A 20,910-nucleotide genomic window follows, 5' to 3' on the forward strand; every position below is an offset into this window, starting at 1 on the left:
TGATGGGGTATGCGTGAGGTCACTGGGCATCAGGATGGAGTCACTGTCCCACAGGCATGCGGACATAACTAGGCCTAAATATCTTAATAAAAGGAGTTCCAGAAACAGATTAGAAAAAAGTAGAGGGAAGGGAGCTTATCTGAGAAGCAGTATTTAAAAACTTCTCAGAACTGAATGACATAAATTTTCCCCCTGAAGAGTCCACCAATGATCAACTCAGTGAAGGGAAAAAGACCCATCTAACAGTTTCTGACCTGAGGTCTAGGATGGAGCCTGGAGAAAAGGTGAATCTGATCATTTCCGGTGTAGGCTCCCCCCAGCATTGTCTGGCAGGTTTTCACATGGTCAGGGTATGAGACAGAAAAAAAGGGGGCCAGGAGTAGTATCTTAAAACAAAAAAAAACCCTGACACATCATCAATAAATTTCAGAATACTAGGAATAAAGATAAGATCCTAACAGTTTCCAAAAAGAAACAAACAGGACACATGTAAGTAAAAAGAATCAAAATGACAAACGACTTCTCAATAGATTCAGTAAAAGTTGGAGACGCTGGTGCAATGCTGTAAAATTCAGGACAATGATTTCCAGCCTCTATGTCAACACTCACACAGTGTTTCAACAGAGTCTAGAAACAGGTATGCCACCAAAATGAGGGACTAAACTAAAAGAGGAAGACAGAGGATTCTGAAATGGAATATGCAACATGAGAGGTGAAGAGCAACCAACCCAGATTAGTGAGGAAGAGAGAGAGCTCCAGGAGGAATGTCTTCATGAGAAGAAAAAAGATATGATTTTTTCATCCTACTGAAGAGATTTTTACTTCTGGAAAACAAGGTGTAAATTAATGTCTACTACAGAGAACACTGAGCAAATGAAATAATAAGGTAGTTATTAATTCCAAAAAAATTTAAAACAAAAATTGGACCAAAAAAGGAATTACAGGTACCACACAGCCCAGTTGAGAATAGCATTTACATAATCAAAAAGTATAAATATTAAATGCTAACTTAACCAAAAGTACACTGTAGCTACACTGTATGGAAGGATGAGGGAGGAAGGTGTGTGTTTAGGCAGGTAAAAGGAACATATTACCTGCCTAAACACATTCCAAAATAGATCAATAGATAAAACTAAAACTAAAATGTCAAGAAATAGATAATGATTATGTTACTTAAACATACAGACCTATATGGGAAAAAATGGCTAAAAGACTTGAAAGTGATTACTTCTCAGTAGCAAAAGCTGGTGCAAAAAGAATAGGGAAGAAAAGTACTATTTTTCATTGTAAGTCTTGGGAAAAACCTTTTTTTAGTTAATATTTACGTATTATTTTGAAATAAAACAACGACTTAAAAATAACCTAAATTTATGGGCCAAAGTGAATAATTCTAGGCAGTGTACTTACCAAGTGATCCTGTTAAAGAAAAAAAAAAGAAAAAGAAAAAGAAAGGAGAAATGAACTGGATTAGCTCAATTTGAAATGTGGGGATAAGGGCAGAGGTAAGAAATATTTGAACTTACAAGTTCCCTAAATTTTCCAAATTTTTATGGTAATCTGTACTTAAGCCTAAAAATACTATCTCAGAAAAAAATATTATATATTGGTTAACAATTTGTTTCCCCCATTTTATAGTTATTTGTCCAAGGTTACACACCTGGTTTGGACTCAGAACTTTCTGCTTTCAACTCTCACTGCATCACACTTTTAAAAATAATGATTAAATACCAAGGAAATGTATGTGAGTTCCTACTGTTCATTCATTAGCACTTTTGTTTTAAAAAGGGAGTCTACTTGAAGATAAAGAAAATGTAAAGATATCTAGCAGTTTTAAGTTAAAGCATATTGGTCTTTTTAAAGAATTTAACAGATATAATAAAGAAGTATCTATAACTGAACTCTCTTCTATTTTTTATAATGAAAACAGAACTGAGAATTTTTAGAAGTTTTAGGCTGCCAGCTATCTTCGGCCCAGACTACGGGTTCGCTGCTGTTTTATCTATCCTGAAAATGGCATGTAAAAAATATGTAGCCTTGGCTGCTGTGGCTCAGTGGACTGAGCAATGGCCTGCGGACCCTACGGTTGCCAGTTCGATTCCCGGTCAGGGCGTGTGCCTGGGCTGAAGGCCAGGTCCCCATTTGGGGATACATGAAACAACCGATCAATGTTTTCCTCACACGTGAATGTCTCTCTCCCTCACTTTCTGCCTCCTTTCCCTCTCTCTAAAAATAAATAAATAAAATATTTAAAAAATAAAAAGTACATAAAGATTGGGGCAAAAGGAGATTTACAGTTGTGAGTACATGAAAGTTTAGTTTTGCATTATTTATTAACTATTGTATTATTTTCCATACAAATGTAAACCTACTTTTGCCCCACCCTGATATTTTATTGCAATTTGTATTACTGTTCAAAAGACTCTGAACACCTCTCCTCAGGTAGCTAATCATGCCCTACGATCTAATGATTTGTTGAAAGTAGGTTTTGGCAACAAGATATGCTAAAAAGAATATGTTGCCTGATAGTTTTAAGGACTTATAAGTGTCCAGCAAAAGGATTTGGGGAGTTTAGGGGATTTTTTCAATAGGATGTTACACAGGTAACATAGTAATAGGATTTTTAAGATCCATCTAAGTGTGTAAATTAGTAGGGACATTGAAAAATGGCCAACGTCTCATGAAGAGGATCCATTGTCAGTTGCCACCTACCATTCAAGATTTGGGTCAAGTTCCTAGTCAAATATCAGGATTGCTTTAAGTGGAAAATTAGGCTGCCAATTTTTTTCTCTTTTAATTTTAATTAAACATTGTTTAGAAATTGTCCTTATCTTGGAAAGAGGAAGAATTAGACATAAAAGGAAGCAGCATCCGTATCTTTTTTACTCAGTCTATTACACACTAAAATCTATACTGTATCATCCCTGAGTTTAAGATTCTGAACAAGACTAACCACCACAAAGGTAATCAATAAATACCTGTGAGCTGATAATTTAAATAACAGCATTGGATCAATATATGTTATTTTCTCATTACTTAGGCATGTCCAATACAAACTTATTCCTATTCTTTAAAGCCATTCATTTTCAAAAAGCTCTCCTGTCTTTCAACATTAAAAAAGAAAAAAAATGAGGAAAAGTTGATTTTCCAAGCAGGACTCTAAGTAGCCTCTAATATGTACAGTTTATTCTACCTCACATACCACCTCTAGTGAAATGTTCTCTAAACCATTCCGCATACTGAACACAGCAGACACATAACGCTTCATGAAGGTGTGACTTTAATCGGTTACAAAGCACTCAGACCTTTTCCTACTCCTCTATGTTTAATCACTCATATGTCATCTACTGCATTTTATAATTACTAAGCAGCATTAAAATTTATTCTGCACTACTTTATTACTTTAACTTTTAGTTTAAGTTGAAAAGAGAAAAATTATTTTACCATAATCAATGTTTTTTTATCTTGAGGCGATTAACTACAAGAACTCACTACCTAAATCATATTCATGTTTACTAGCCTAGGATAAGCTTTTCAAATGATACAGGTCTCTGCTTCATCAGAAAGATTCAGGGAGTAAAGGAAAATGACAAGGTTATTTAAAGGCATGTTCAGGAACAACAAAAAGAATTTGTAACTGCAACTCCAATGTTTTATAAATAATCTCTATTTCCATAATAAATCTTCTACAATTTTTATATACAATTAATCCAATGACCAAAACACAATCTCAGCATGTTCAGTGTCTGAGGAAAATCCTCGTACAGCATCAGTAAAGAATGGCTTATAAATAAAATATACTATAATTGTGGCAAATATAGAAACAACAGCTCCAGATTTATATTTTAGAGAAAAAAAACAATTTATTTTAAGTTAAGTATCTCTACCTAAATTTATTTTGATATTAAACAACTATAATTAGTGATAGGGCAAAAAGCATCCTTAATGGTGGCAAGATGTTAATTATTTACAAAAACTATACAAAATCAGATTATAACATCAACTTAACAAAGCTTCCTGAAATTAATTTTGCTTTTGGAAATGTACCAAAAGTCTTCAAATGCAGAATGATAGTCTTTATTATTTTTAATTCATGGAATTTTAGCACATCAGATCTTCAAGCAAAAACAATAGACGAAAGCCTGTATGATAAAATATTCTCCTTTTCCTGATAGCTTGGAATGAAAATGAAAATGTGTTCCCTTTTTAGTGAAGAAAAACACTTGAACAAAGTGTCCAATAATATCAAATGCCTGTTAGAATGGCTTGTCTGCTGGAATTAAAGTTGGGCAATTACTCTACATTGTTAAAAACTACCTTACATTAAGGCTTTTTTCTAAGCTTTTTCTCAGCCATTTCAAACCTCTAAACCTTACAGTAAAAAATGGTACTCGGTTTTTACTAGTAAATCCACAACCATATAAGGTATGCATCTTCAAGACAATTCATATTTTCAAAGTGCATATAAGCAAAACTGAATTTCTTACTCTGTTAACAAATCTAGGAGCAATAATTTATTATTTCACTGCTAAATATGGGTACCTTAAGAGCAACATGCTTTGTCAATTTTTCTTAGCCTTTTAGGTTTGGTGCCCAAACATTTAAAAATAAAGAAAAAAATTTACCAGGACTCTTTGCTAATGGCTTTTCAGATATTAACCTGCAGTTTATATAACAAAATATTCAATTATTCAATGGTATTTGTCATGAACTTATAAAACAATAACACATATTTAATATAAAAGTCACATCAAGTCACATCAATGAAAAAAACATATTATCTAATAAGGTTTATATGAGAAATACCATGTAAGACTCAAAATAAACATTAGATACAAAATTATATCATGTGGCTTTGTTCAAACACACCAAAAATTCAGGTTCAAGTTAAATAACTAGGTTGGCTTTTTTATATCACCAGCTTTCATTAGGGCTTTGATAGCTCTTGCCCTCATCTCAAGTTCTAGCAGCTCTAGCTGCTGTGCAGAAGGCTGAACATCTTCTGGTGGAGGAACAGTTAGGGTGGCTGCTTTGGGTTCCGTTGGGCTAGACTCTGCCAGTCCTAGAATCTCATTCACACTTTTCTCAATGTCTTTCTCCAGGTCATCTATCTGACCAGCTTCACTTTGGACTGTATTTTCTGGAACCTCCGGAGCAGCTGCTTCTTCGTTGCATGGGCCTTCGATGTCACTGTCATAAGCATCTGCATTTATACTGAGCACATCACTATCTTCCCCTTTGCCTATAACAAATAAAAAACAAAAAGGGAAAAAGAGTCATATAACCTAATTGCCCTGGTCAAAATGTCCTTTCTGTTTATGACTAAAGGGCTGCTTTGACCCTACCACCCACCACAGAGTCCCAAACACATTCTGTAATCTCCATCCTACTGCCCTTCCTACCGACTCCTCAACTTTGAAAACAGATCTAAGTTAATTTAAATGTTAATGTATCTTTCATTCCAACTTAGAACATGAGAACGTTGTGAATTTATACCATCATATGGAGTTCCATGGTGTATTTTCCTAAATAAAATGTCATAACACTTTGCAAAACAGTGACGCTTCTACATTACAAAGTGAAAACTGTCACCAGAAACCCTTTTCATAGGGTACTGTTTATTACTGAAGTAAAATTCCACTCTAGAAAGAGTTTAAAACACTGTGCTTTACACACTAAAAAAAAGCAAAAATATCACTGGTAAGCTGGATACCACATACATTGCAATTATCCCAAGTCTTTTCATATGCTTTTTCACTTTGTACTAAATCAATAAATTAAAGGAGAATGCCTAAGGCCATTTTCTAAGATAAAGTAAATTTTTCATTAAAAGGATTTTAATTAATAAATAACACACCATCAATTTTAAAAATGCATTTGTTATAAAACTTTTATAACTGATAAGAAAATGAATATAAATGCAGATTATAGATTCTCAACCACTGTAGCCTTGGACATTACTCAAATCCAGGTGGCATTTAAAACTGTGAGTGCTCACTTATACCTCCAATTAATTTACCTTTTAAATTCTAATATGTTAAAAAAAAGTTATGATCCCGCCCTGGCTGGTGTGTCTCAGTGGATTGAGCACTGGCCTGCGAACCAAAGGATCGCTGGTTTGATCCCCGGTCAGGGCTTTCCTGGGTTGTGGGCCAGGTCCCCATTAGAAGTCACGTGAGAGCAACCACACACTGATGTTTCTCTCTCTCTCTTTCTCCTTCCCTTCACCTCTCTCTAAAAACAAATAAACAAAATCTTTAAAAAAAAAGTTAGGATCACCAAAATGTTAACTTCCTTATAGTAGAAAAACCTTATTTACAAAACAGGTTGAGAGATGGAAAATTCTGGTAAAAGAATGTGTAGGAAGAACATTAATGATTCTACTCCATTGGTTTTATAATAAATGAATCAAAAAACTATCTGTGTCCACAACAGAACTTGTTTAAAAAAAAGTTGCAATTTTAATTATTTGGTTCCAAAGAACATTTTACATATCCTTCCAAAGCAACAAGTATTCCCAAATAGCTATTTATTTCCAAATAGCCTTCTATGTAAAAAAAAAAAAAAATGCTTTATATAAGTATTCTGATGTGAGATAAAAACAAATTTAAGAAAAAGTACTGGCCAGACTGAGAAAAAGGAACCCTAGTGCACTGTTGGTGGGAATGCAGACTGGCGCAGCCACTATGTAAAACGGTATGGAATTTCCTCAAAAGACTAAAAATGGAACTGCCTTTTGACCCAGCAATTCCACTGCTGGGATTATATGGTAAGGACCCTGACACTCCAATTGAAAAGAACCTGTGCATCTCAATGTTCACAGCAGTGCTATTTATGATAGCCAAGTGCTGGAAGCAACTTAAGTGCCCATCAGTAAATGAATGGATCAAAAAACGGGTTCATTTACACAATGGAATACTACGCAGCAGAAGGAAAGAAGGAGCTCCTACCCTTTGCAGCAGTGTGGAATGAACTGGAGAGCATTACACTACGTGAAATAAGCCAGGCGGTGAAAGATAAATACCATAGGATGACACCTATAAATGGAACCTAATCAACAAAACAAATGAGCAAAAAAACCAGAGACATGGAAATAAAGAACAAACTGACCAGGACCAGAGGGGAGGGGGAAATGGGATAACAGGGGAAAGAAGGGAAACATGTACAATGGACCCATGGTCAAGGACAATGGGGTGGGTATTGTCTTTGGGAGCAGAGGTTGGATGGGGCAAGGGAGAGCAATGGGGTGTAAATGGGACAGCTGTAACTGAACAACAATAAAAAAAATAAATTAAAAAAAATGCTGAGTTTCAAAAGTTAATTTTCATGCCTAGCAGGCTTTAATCTGAAATTCTATACCTGTAGTCACCATTTCTGAATGAAAATCTGCAGTCTGTTTACAAGAATTTAAAACATACGTTTTTGAAAAAAATGTGATTATTCTTCAGACTAGAAGTTGTTCCTTGACAATGAAGAGAAAAGTAATATAATGGGTGGGTGGGGAGAGAGGGAACAACAGAAAGCTGGGATACCTGAGTCCTAAACCTTCCTCTGCTATTATGTATGTGATTATGGGCAAATCCCTTACCTTACACAGTTTGTAAACATTAAGGCAACTTGTTCTATGATATCTCTTATGTCCAACTAAACCTCAATAAGGCCTATAAGATCCTACCTGTCAATAATTCAAGCTATCAGAAATACAAGGGGGACCCAAACAACCTGGAATGTATTTATAAAAAATTGTGTATTTATTCTTACAAGTTTAAAGTTCAGTCACCTTCAAAGTACTCTTCATTTGATGCAATACACCTATTGAAACATTTTTTCCACTGCTCACAACAGTTTTTGAACCTGTTGATTTCAATGTCTTTTAGTGCTTCTGCTGGTTTATGTTTCACCTCTTCCACAATGGCAAAATGTTTCCATGTGAGGACTTTTTTAATCCGGGGAAACCAAAAGAAATGGTCACCTGGAGCAGTATCAGGTGAATAGGGAGGGTAGGGCATTGGGGTCATGCCTTTTTTCATCAAAAACTGCCAAATACTCAGCCTGGTGTGGGCAAGTGTGCCTGTACATCACCCATCAAGAAATGGGAAAATGTGTTGAAAGAGTCTTCAAAAATAATTCACGGAAGCCGAACACAGCCTCTCACAACAACGAGAGCTGGTCTACTGATACAGATGGGTTCCTACAACACTCACTTAGTGGGGGAAGCCTGTACTACAAGGAATCCGCCCACCAGAAGATTAATTCTGTTTTTTGGGGGTTCCCCCTTGTAGTTCTGATGCATAAAATGAAAACATATGTAATGTTGTAAGTGACTGCATGCTTATGACTTCTTGATATGGCTTCATAAGTTAAGCAAGACAAACCCTAGAACATGGAATAATTAAATATCTGTCTAAATTCCTGCTAAATAGGGCAAGTTCAGCACACATATCTAATTCCTCTCCTTACCAAGAACCCACTGAAGTGACAGATGAGATGTATTTTAAAATAACAGTATAAAAATTGTAAGATAACTGAGGATTTATACTATATATGTGAAATGCTGATCTGTTTCTATCCTTTGTCTATGTCTTTAGTTATTTCTTAAATATATCTAGACATTGTATATATTCTTAAAGTTGTCCTTTTTAAAATTTTAAAATTGTCTGTCCCATCTTAAAATTAATGAGAAAACGCTCAACAAGTGAACTTTCTAATGAAGGAAATGCAAATTAAAACAGTAAGATATTACCTTTTACTCAGTAAAAAGCAGGAATTTTATCAATCTGGAAAATAATTAGTAAGTTGATATGATGGAAAAATGTTCAAGATATACTTTCAAATCAAAAAAGATAAAGAGTGATAATCATATCTATGTTAAAAATAACAAATTATTAATAGTGGTTACTTCTGTGGAGGGGAGTAAAAGTGGAGAGAGAAGAAAATAAGATTTCCAATTTCACTCTGTGAACATCATGTATTTCTTAAATAAGTTCCAGTATAATAACCTTGTAAAAAGTTTAAAAAGAAAAAATAAAATCATGGTATTGGATAACAAGATATTGGATAACAAGAAAGGGTGTCATCTAAAAAGAAAACTTTCAGGGTATTTAAAAAATATAGTTAGTCAGAATGAAATTGACAGAAAAATAAAAGCAAAGCAAAACCACAGTCAAAGACTCCACAGATAAGGTCTTGGAAGCAAGGAAGAGTTTGCTGTAGGACAAACAAGCAATGCAATTAAAACTAATTTCAAAGTTTTTGAGCCATCTGAACTCTCCCTTCTTACCTTCCCTTTTCCTGCCACATGTCCAAACACTCTAATGGGAATGCTATTTTTATTACATTAAAGAAAGAGCTCTATTAGAGGAATGGATTCAAACAACTAATGAAGAAGCTGAAACCAGGAGCAGGGAAACTCAGCTTCAAGAAATGGGCGACCGAGATGAACAAAGGAAGAAATAAAGAAAATTTAGGGATCGGAAGATAACCTACTGGCGGGAAAGGCGAGGTGGGAGAGTTTACTTGGCAGCCTCAGAGAGACAAGTGCACACAGCAGTCATGAAACAAGTACACAGTGCAATGAAAAAAAAACAGAGAACAAGAAATGTTAGAATTTATAAACAGTTATCAAAAGCAAATGTTCAATGGCTGCTGGAAGATAATGTTAAAAAGAACTTTCAAAATGTAGAAAAAATATATATATATTTAAAGTAAGCAACACAAGTAGAAAGTTGAGGATAAATGCTGAATCCAACATAATATATTAATTCCACAAATATTACTGAGCACCCACTATATGAAAGAAACTTTTAAACATCAAGGAAACAGCAGTGAATAAAAAAACAGTCCCTGCCTTACCTCTCAATCATAGGACAGACAGTATAAACAAACAAATATCAGATGCTGTGAAGAAAAATGCAGCAGGAAAAGAAGATGGTAGTAGGAGAATACCTTCCCAGAGTGATTATTGTGATCTGATAAGGTAACATTTGAGCAGAGACTTGTATAAAGTGACAGAACAAGTCAAAAAGCAATAAAGAGACAGTGGAGAGGGAAAATAAAGAAATAAGAAAATAAAACTAATCTAGAAGAAAAGTGATCTAAGGGGAAGGAGGTCTTCACACAGAAAAAGGGCTTCCAAAGTGCACATCATCAGACCTAGGCTGCATCCAGGAAAATACCACAACTTGATATTGAATCTTTTTTTCTTTTTAATTCTCAGTAGTGCCGAGAGGAGAAGAAACCTAGATTATCAACTAAAGCTAGTTTCAAGGAATCACGAGTATTATCAGCCACTGTGGACAACATATCCCAGTGGCTACTAACATGACAACACCAACAGAGAAGTAATAAATGCCTCCTTATAGAATATAATTCTGCTTCTAAATATTCTTGTCCAAAAATTGAACATGAATATAATCAAGTCATTATACTTAACTACCAATTTACAGAAAATAAAGGAATGTTAAATGAAACATTGAATGCAATCACCCATGGACAACAAGGTGGTGACTGCTGCAGGGAGAGGGGGTTAAGGGGACTAAATGGTAATGAAAAAAATATAATAAAGATTATATACTTAAAAAAAGGAAATGTAATCATCAATATTCAGACTGAGCAACTAGCATATACCCAGTTTCTTCAACGAATAAACAGCAAAGAGAGGGAGAGAGGGAGGGTAGGAAAGAGGAAGGAGAAGCATATAGAATAAGATATTTACTATCAACCAACTGCAATAGGGACCTTATCTAGAGCCTCATTCATCCACATATAGTTTAAAGTATAGGACAATCAGAAATCTGAACACTGGATATCTGAGGATTAAAAATATATATAATTAGAACTTCTGGCCAAGATGGAGACATAGGTATATATACTTCGCCTCCTTCAACAACCAAAAGAAGGACAACAAAAAATTTAAAAACAAAAAACAACCAGATCCACCAGAAAATTGACCTGTATGGAAGTCCAACAACCAAGGAGTTAAAGAAGAAACATTCATGCAGACTAGAAGGAGGGGTGGAGACAGGCAAGGTGGCAGCTGGCGGACAGGGCGGTCTCAGACTTGAAGGCAGATAAGCCAGGAGGAACAACTGGGAGTGAGAGAGACCACACAACCTAGATTCCAGCACAGGGAAATAAAGCCTCAAAACTTCTAACTATAAAAACCTGTGGGGGCTGAGACGGCAGGAGAAACTCCCAGACTCACACGAGAGTTCCTGGAGAGACCTATGGGCTCCTAGAATGTACTAAAACCCACCCACTCGGGAATCAGCACCAAAAGGACCCAATTTGCTTGTGGAAAGAGTGGAAAGAGCCAGTTGAGAGCTGAGCAAGCGTCATTTTTCTCTCTTGGACCCCTCCCCCACAACACAGGGATGTGGCTTACCCAGCCCTGGCAAATACCTAAGGCTCCACCTCTTACTGTGTAACTGGTGTGCCAAGACAAAGAAATGTGGCCCAAATGAAAGAACAGATCAAAGCTCTAGAAAAAAATACAACTAAGTGACAAAGAGATAGCTAACCTATCAGATGCACAGTTCAAAACACTGGTAATCAGGATGCTCACAGAATTGGCTGACTATGGTTGCAAATTAGATGAAAAAGAGAAGGCTATGAAAAGTGAAATAAAGGGAACCGACATTGATGGGAAGGAAATCAGGACTCAAATGAATGGTTTGGAGCAGAAGGAAGGAAGAAACATTCTACCAGAACAGAGTGAAGAAACGAGGATTCAAAAAAATGAGGATAGGCTTAGGGACCTCCCAGTCAACTTTAAACATTCCAACATCTGAATCATTTGGGTGCCAGAAGGAGAAGAGGAAGAGCAAGAAATTGAACACTTAGTTGAAAAAAAAAAAGAAAGAAAACTTCCCCACTCTGGCAAAGGAAATAAGACTTCCAGGAAGTCCAGGAAGCTCACAGAATCCCAAAGATGTTGGAACCAAGGAAACACACACCAAGGCACATGAAATTACATTAGCCAAGATTACAGAGAAGGAGAGAATCTTAAAAGCATCAAGTGAAAAGGAGACAGTTACCTACAAAGGAGTTCTGATAAGACAGCTGATTTCTCAAAAGAAACCTTGCAGGCAAGAAGGGGCTGGCAAGAAGTATTTGAAGTCATGAAAGGCAAGGCCCTACATCCAAGATTACTCTATCCAGCAAAGCCATCATTTGGAATGGAAGGGAAGATAAAGTGCTTCTCAGATAAGGTCAAGTTAAAGGAGTTCATCACCAAGCCCTCATTATATGAAATGTTAAAGGCATTTATCTAAGAAAAAGAAGATAAAAACTATGAACAGTAAAATGACAACAAAGTCACAGTTATTAACAACTGAACCTAAAACAGAAACAAAAACAAACTAAGCAGACAACTAGAACACGAACAGAATCACAGAAATGGAGATCACATGGAGGGTTATCAGGGGGGAGGGGGGAGAATGGGAAAAAAGGTACAGAGAATAAGAAGCATAAATGGTAGGTACAAAATAGACGGGGGGAGGTAAAGAATAGTATAGGAAATGTAGAAGCCAAAGAACTTATATGTACGACCCATGAACACGAACTAAGGTGGGGGAATGCTGGTGAGAGAGGGGGCGCAGGGTGGAGGGGAATAAAGTAGAGAAAAAAAATGGGACAACTGTAATAGCATAATCAATAAAATATACGTAAAAAATATATATATATCTCAGTCATTACTCTGTAACCCCAAGGTAATAATGGATCTAGACCATAATAAACAGCCTCTAAAACCCTTAGGTATAAGATTGACAACACCTGAACCAATCATTCTTTCTTTAAAACATATGTTAACTGATTTTCAAGAGAGAAAGTAAGGGGGAGAGAGATGGAGAAACACAGATGTGACAGAGAAACATCTATGGGTTGCCTCTCGATGCTTCCGGCCAACTGAACCACACTGTCCAGTGCCAATCAATCAATCCTCATACCACAATACCACCAATGAATACGACCAGGTTAAATTTGAATTTTTCTGAATATCTGATGACATTAAATGTTACTTTTTTAAGAAGATATGATTATGTTTAAAATGAGATCTCATATTTAAGAGACACATACATATTAAAACATTTACAGATGAACTGAAAAAATATTTAAGAGTTGCTGTAAAATAATCTGGGGCTGTGAAGCAGTTAGAGATGTAAACAAAAAAAAGATTGCCATAGGTGAGTAATTGCTGAAGGTGAAGCTGAGTAAGGAAGTTACTGTTTCTGCTTTCTTTTCTATTTCTGTTTGAAAATTTCTGATAAAGTTTTTTAAAAAGTTAATTTCCACTTAAGAGAACTAAACATTTTTGAAAATGTTAAAAACAAGTATGCGTATATCCTGGAAAACATGAAAAAACTGAAACTCAGTATTTCCTTCAGACAGTCATAGAGGTGGTTATAAAAAGGGTTAAATTATTTGTATTCTCAATTAACTAGTATTTTATACCTGATTTTAAGTTATTCACATTCAGTGGTTATGAGACTTAGAGGAACATAGTTCACCCTCCTCCTCTCTAGGTCCTGGATGTTGGCTCTCCAAGGCCTCCAGTGTTATGAATCTGCTTGAGTCTCTCTGACAACAAAGTCTATGATACACTCTATACTGGACAGCAATGCTCCGCCTCCATGGAGTTCTTTTCTTAAGACAATAGATAATTTCGGTTTTACTAAATTTTAAGTCATAAAGAACACATTTCTAATGTATTCTAAATGTAGAAAGTCAGCTTGATAACTTTAACAGTTTTAGTGAGTTCCCATCTTTTCAAGAAATGAGAACTTATTTTCTGAAACAGTTATTCTTGTAATGTCTGAGAATCCTTTCCATAGCGGCCTTCGATCTTCCTCTCAGCAAAACTAACAAAACTTGACTATTCTTCTCATATAGTATTTTAAACTATGGATTTACTTTTAAGCGCATCATGTTACCACCATACGAGTACAACAGAAGTAAGGCCTGCTTGAGTGTGGTTGGTAGAGTAATAATATGGGTGTAATAATTTGTAGTTTTAATTTGAATAATTCACCTAAAATGTTATATGGTGTGCTTGAGTGTGATATTGTTACGTTACAGAATTACATGCTTATGTTTTTGTAATAAAAAAGGGGCATTATTTGTGCTGGACCTTGTATTCAAAATTTAATCATGGCATAAATGATTGCTTCTAGTAAAGGAGAAAATGCAAACAACTTAATATAGAAATCCTGTCTAATATTCTACCAAAACCCTCACTGGACTTCCAGATTACGTGAGTGTCCACTAGCCTGTAACCCTAACTTTTAAGAATCATACATCAAGAAATTACTCCAAGAATCAACAAATATTCATTCAGTACCGATTACATATGCCACAATGATGCTGTAAGGGGCCGCTGAAAAGGTAGGCTTTATAAAATGCCACAGGTGGGGTAGACTAAGTATTTGTGACATGATTAAGACATAGTTTTTACCTTCGGTGCTTATGTCTGCTTGAAATATGAAAATCATACTTTAAAGTGCCTAATTGTACAATATAAAGTATAAAAGAATTTCAGAATGTGTAAGGCAATAGGGAAAAGTGAAGGAGATCATCATAGATATGTGATATGAAGTAGGCCTTAGAATGTTAACAGGTATATGGCCAAGTGTGAGGGACAAGTGGACAGAGGCAAAGTGCTAGATCTAAGCTTAGTACAGATTTATGTGGTCCTACCAAGAACAAAGTGCCCACAGGAGTATAAAAAGATAGCATCCAAAATTAGTGTCTCTGAAGACCACTGTTCTAGGACAGAACACACACTAAGGACCTCCTGTCAGCCTTTTACAATGGATCAGTCAGGTAATTGCTTTGGGGTCCCACTGGAGCACAACAACAGGCTGACACGTGAGAGATTCCTGACTATATCTTTCCTCTATTAACTTAAAAGTAAACAGGAAGAAAACCTTTAAAAATGTCATTTATCATTTTCTTTCCATCTGATTAAAAAGGCTTCTCTTAGAATAAAAGTCTGATGTTAGGGAAAGTACTAAGGATGGGGGCTGTGCCAGTGGGGCTAACCGAGTGAACAAGAGGACTGGAACTTTAAGTCCCGCCCCCCAGCCTCTGGGGAGATAAGGGGGCTGGAGGATAAGTCAATCATCAATGACAATAATTAGTCAGTCATACCTATGTAATGAAGCCTCCTAAAAATCCCAGAAGGACAGGAAGTGGAGAGCTCTGGTGAATATATGCATATTTGGGGAGAGGGCTGCGTTCAAAGAACACATGGAAGCTCCAAGCTCCCACCCACACACCTTACCCTATGTACCCCTCTTCCATCTGAATGGTCATCAGTATCCTTTATCATATCCTTTTATGGTAAACTAGTGATCTAGTAAAAAAAAATCTAGGAATAAATATGAAAGTGTGCAAAGTGGAAAAAGTGAAGATGAAATAGCTATTTCAATATCCATATTTATAAGCACTAGAATGAGTTTAGAATGAGGCAACTGCACCCACCCTGAACAACCTGTTGGAACTTACTCATTTAAAAGGAATGGCGCTCAAATATCTTCTGCTAGTAACATCGCAGTGCTGCACACTGTGCCCTTCCAAGGAAGGCTTGCTCAGACTCACTGTCTATTTCACAAACTGTCCTGTTTCCTGGGGCATGGGCTTCTAAAAGCTCAGAAAGAGGTACTACAGACTCGATTCTAATTTAGATAATGCCAAAGTATCTCATATGCTTATGTAGTGAGCAGCTAGTCATTACTCAAAACAGTGGCAGTATTTATAAAACATAGAAATCCTACCCTAAAATTAAAAACACTTTTATTAAAGAAGTAGGAAACCTAATAAAGACTGTCAGTTTAACCTCTAATTCTTCCCATAATCGAAAATAGATGAAATGGAAGTAGTGAGAGCCTTTGGAAAGAATAACTATGTCACCTTAGAGTATGATGGTTAAGGTGGAAAATGCAGTAAAAAGTGTCCTGTATGTTTTCAAAATGGTAGGAGAAAAGGTAAAATCTCATGGGGAAGGATAGTTCAAGAGTGTAGAAAGATCCTCAAAAATAAAACTCTATCCAGACATTACTCAAATGAGGAAATATCCAAAGAATTATAAGCTACTGAGGAATCTATGATGACCACATATTTTACAAAGGGCACATAATCAATAATTAATATAAAAGAATGGTATGAATCTATGTAAGTAAGAAAAATAAACAAAAAGAGTCTGTTTTGTTTAGACCAGAAAGAAAAACAAGCTCTGAAGCAATACACACTCTGGGGCAGGTGCTAGAATAATAATGGGTGACACTAACTAATACTCTATTTTGCTTCCATCCCCTGTATTAAGAATAATGTACACACTGGATAAGGTAGAAAAGAACAAAGGGATTCTTTTAGTTATCTATTCATCCACCTACTCATTCAAAGGAATTTCCGTGTCCACTATAGACAAGCCCTGATGACTCAAAGGATCCTAAGACATACCTGATCCTTTGCCTATAGAAGTTCTCCGCTTAAAGATGACAGTCACATGTAAACAAAGAGAACTAACACAGAATGAAGGGACTTAGGGCTACAGACCACGTCAAAGCAGTGTTTAGGTAGTCATAAGTGTTTCTTGAGTTGAAACAATTATTAAGTGTGATTTAACAGAAGTAAACAAACAGGCAATACTGTTATGAACTAGGTCATATCAATTTTTATAGAGAGCACTGAGAGAAGAGGTGAGGTTAGCAGAAGTAGGTTAAGGAAAGCCTCACCAATTTGGAGGTTTGATCCTAAAGGACAAGTAGCTTGACCTAAATAAGAGGACACCACTTGCATAAATGAGGTATAAATCTCAGATTTAAATAAACTGCAGTGACAGATATTAGAACTTCTACAACTCATAGATTTCCATCTGTATTCTGAGATATGCTGTCAACCAGACACACTGATAAACACAGTTCTGGTTATCACAAGAAGATGACTTCTATAAAACTACACAGTACAGTAGACCTGGTATCAATTCCCAGTAAAACTCGGGGTTCGTTAAGAGCTTTAAAAGCTCTGAAAAAAAGTAACACTAATTAGTTTGCATAGATCAGGTAAATTCTGACCAGGGATCTAAATGATGTGTGGAAGGCTCATATGGTTATCTTGGAAAGGGAACAGGCAGGCGTAAGGAGGAACAAAAGTCAGGACTCTGACAGAGTGCATGGAATGCTAGAGGAAAGCAAGGAGGAAGAAACACAGTGAGCAAGGGGCGCAGTGACAGGCCATATTACTGCACGTAGGACAGAAGGACTTCGGATTTTGTGTTAAGATGAGAAGCCACCGGAAGGCTTTGATAAGAATAGAGACATATCCATTCTTATAGTTTAAAATAATCGTTCAGACTGCTGTGTGGGTGGGGAACACTACAGAAGAACACCACACCGACAGGAATGGAGGGATTAGGATGCTATAAAAATCAACACCAGAATAATATGGCTACAATGTGTGAAGTGGTTGAATTAGAATATTCTGAAGGTAGAACCAGTAAGTTTTGTTGACAGAGAAGAAAGGACTCAAGAATAATTCCAAGGTTCTTGGCCTGGACAACAAGAGGAATGTAATTGCTATTTCTTTCTTTGGGGGCATCAGGAGAGGATCTGGAATTCATTCTGGGCCATACTAACTTTACTTTTTTATTGAATTTATCGGGGTGACATTGTTTAATAAAATTATATAGGCTTCAGGTGTACAATTCTATAATACATCATTTGCATATTGTATTGTGTGTTCACCACCCCAAGTTGGGATGTATTTTTTAAAAGTGGACTTTATTAATTATGCTATTACAGTTGTCCCATTTCCCCCCCTTTATTCCCCTCTGACCTGCCCACCCCCTCCCACCCACATTCCCCCTCTTTAGTTCAGTCCATGGGTCATACATGTAAGTTCTTTGGCTTCTACATTTCCTATACTATTCTTAACCTCCCCACATCTATTTTCTACCTACCATTTATGCTTCTTATTCCCTGTACCTTTTTCCCCATTCTCCCCCCTCCCCCCTGACAACCCTCCATGTGATCTCCATTTCTGTGATTCTGTACCTGTTCTAGTTGTCTGCTTAGTTTTTGTTTCTGTTTTAGGTTCAGTTGTTTATAACTGTGAATTTGTTGTCATTTTACTGTTCATAGTTTTTATCTTCTTTTTCTTAGATAAGTCCCTTTAACATTTCCTATAATAAGGGCTTGGTGATTATGAACTCCTTTAACTTGACCTTATCTGAGAAGCACTTTATCTGTCCTTCCATTCCAAATGATAGCTTTGCTGGATACAGTAATCTTGGATGTAGGTCCTTGCCTTTCATGACTTGGAATACTTCTTGCCAGCCCCTTCTTGCCTGCAAGGTCTCTTTGGAGAAATCAGCTGACAGTCTTATGGGAACTCCTTTGTAGGTAACTGTCTCCTTTTGTCCTGCTGCTTTTAAGATTATCTCCTCTTTCATCTTGGCTAATGTAATTATGATGTGCCTTGGTGTGTGCTTCCTTGGTTCCAACTTCTTTGGGACTCTGTGAGCTTCCTGGACTTCCTGGAAGTCTATTTCCTTTGCCAGACTGGGTAAATTCTTTCACTATTTGTTCAGATAACGTTCAGATAAGTTTTCAATTTCTTGCTCTTCCTCTTCTCCTTCTGGCACCCCTATGATTCGGATGTTGGAGCGTCGAAAGATGTCCTGGAGGTTCCTAAGCCTCTCCTCATTTTTTTGGAATTCTTGTTTCTTCATTCTGTTCTGGTTCAATGTTTCTTTCTTCCTTCTGATCCAAACGTTCATTTGAGTCCCGGTTTCCTTCCATCACTGTTGGTGCCCTGTACATTTTTCCTTTATTTCACTTAGCATAGCCTTCATTTTTTCATCTAATTTGCAACCATATTCAATCAATTCTGTGAGCATCCTGATTACCGGTTTTTTGAACTATGCATCTGATAGGTCATCTATCTCTTCGTTGCTTAGTTGTATTTTTTCTGGAGCTTTGATCTGTTCTTTCATTTGGGCCATTTTTTTTTGTCTGGGTGCACCTGTTATGTAGTAAGGGCTTGAGCCTTAGGTATTCGCCAGGATGGTGAAACCCAAGTTGCTGCTTTGTGATGTACTGTACGTGGGGGAGGGGTCCATGAGGGAACAATGCTGTTTGCTCGGCTCTCTGCTGGTTTTCAGTCACTTCCTCTGCTACCCACAATCATATGGGCTCTTCTGGTGCTGATTTCTGGGTGGGTAAGTTTGTGTATGCTCTAAGACCCTGTGGGTCTCTCTAATGAACACTCCTGTGAGGCTGGGAGTTTCTCCCACCGCCTCAAACCCCCACAGGAGTTTTCAGTCAGAAGTTTTGAGGCTTTATTTGCCCACACTGGAACCCTGGGTCTTGTGGTCTATCTCACTCCCCAGTTGTTCCTCCCGGTTTATCTGCATGTGAATTTGGGACCACCCAATCTGCTAGCCGCTGCCTTACCCACCCCGGTCCTCCAGTTGCTGCCTTGCCTCGAGTCCTCTCTGCCTGGCTGCCTGTCTCCGCCCCTCCTACCAGTCTGGATGAATGTTTCTTCTTTAATTCCTTGGTTGTCGGACTTCCATACAACTCCATTTTCTGTCAGTTGTGGTTATTTTTTGTTTTTAAATTTGTTGTCCTTCTTTTGGTTGTGCATGGAGGCACAGTGTGTCTCCCTACACCTCCATCTTGGCTGGAAGTCACCAAGGTGGGATGTATTAACTTTTAAGATGCTTACTCAACATCTAAAATAAAGTGGCTACATAAGTATTGGAATGAGGTCTGAATTGTAGATATAAATTTGCAGTTGCCAGACCTGGAACTACATAAAATCACCACCTGAAAATGTAGAAAGAGAAAAAGTCCAAAGAGTAAATCCTGGGGCACTCACTCTTTAGAAGATGAGTACAGGATTGAGCACTTATCATTACTAAGTACTTCTCTAAAGAACTTTACATGTATTATTTTTAATCTTTATGCCAACATAATAATAGACACTCATATTTATTATCCCCATTTTATAAATGAGGAAACTGAGGGACAGAGAGTTTAAGTAACTTGTCCTCATCCACAAAACTAAAATGGCAGAACCAAAAATCAAATATGAGTACATTTTGAAAATCTATGCATTTAAACATTCTGTTCTGCCTCCCGGATCTTAACAGAATCAGAATGACCACAAGCTTCATGGATCAGAATTTTGATTCAGGCTGAATATATCTTCTTCTCATAGGTCCCTTAAGCCCACTTGAACATACAGTATGTAGGAGACATAGACCTAAAAAGTATGTGGTAAACATGAATAAGTAAGAGAATGAAAACACAAGCCGCTAAGATAACATCTACAAAACACATCCAATAAAGGACTCATATCCAAACTAAATAAGAACTGTTATTTAGGAACTCAACAATTAGGGCACTATGGGTCAAGATGATGGTACAGACAAACACAGCTCACCTCCTTGCACAACCACATCAATCAAAATTACAGCTAAAATGTAGAACAACCATCACTGAGAACCATCAGAAATCGAGTTGAATGGAAGTCCGACAACTGCAGAATTAAAGAAACGAGATCCATCCAGCAGGTGGGAGGGGTAGAGATGCTGATCCCACATCCACAAGAGGTAGGAAAAAATTCAGGAAGGATATCTCAGGAGCAAGGAGTCCCAGCCCTCATACCAGGCCCCAGCCTAAGGTTCCAGCGCCAGGAAAATAAGTCCACTTCACTTCTGGCAGCAAAAACCAGCGGATTGGTGGAAGAAACTTCTGGAGTCCCAAGCAGTTCCTCTTAGAGAACCACACACAGCCTCACTCAGACTAACTCTCTCTGAGCTCCAGCACCAGGGTAGCAGTTTGAAAGGCACTAGTGGCATACAGGGAGGAACTGAAGTGGCTGGTATCAAGACGGGAGCTGGAAGACTTG

The 20,910-nt window shown here is 37.0% G+C and overlaps 1 protein-coding gene across 1 annotated transcript in view; it reads right to left on the reverse strand.

The window, feature by feature from the left end:
* Nucleotides 1-3,646: 3,646 nt before the first annotated feature.
* The window catches only part of CAAP1 (caspase activity and apoptosis inhibitor 1), a 54,212-nt gene continuing 36,948 nt past the window's right edge, over nucleotides 3,647-20,910 (reverse strand). Inside the window, exon 6 of the mRNA XM_024558345.3 lies at nucleotides 3,647-5,239. Within this exon, the coding sequence (XP_024414113.1) occupies nucleotides 4,893-5,239 (347 nt within the window). The 3' untranslated portion in view covers nucleotides 3,647-4,892. The remainder of the gene's footprint in view (nucleotides 5,240-20,910) is intronic.

Source organism: Desmodus rotundus, chromosome 1 (genome assembly GCF_022682495.2).
Source record: "Desmodus rotundus isolate HL8 chromosome 1, HLdesRot8A.1, whole genome shotgun sequence".
Taxonomy (NCBI): domain Eukaryota; kingdom Metazoa; phylum Chordata; class Mammalia; order Chiroptera; family Phyllostomidae; genus Desmodus; species Desmodus rotundus.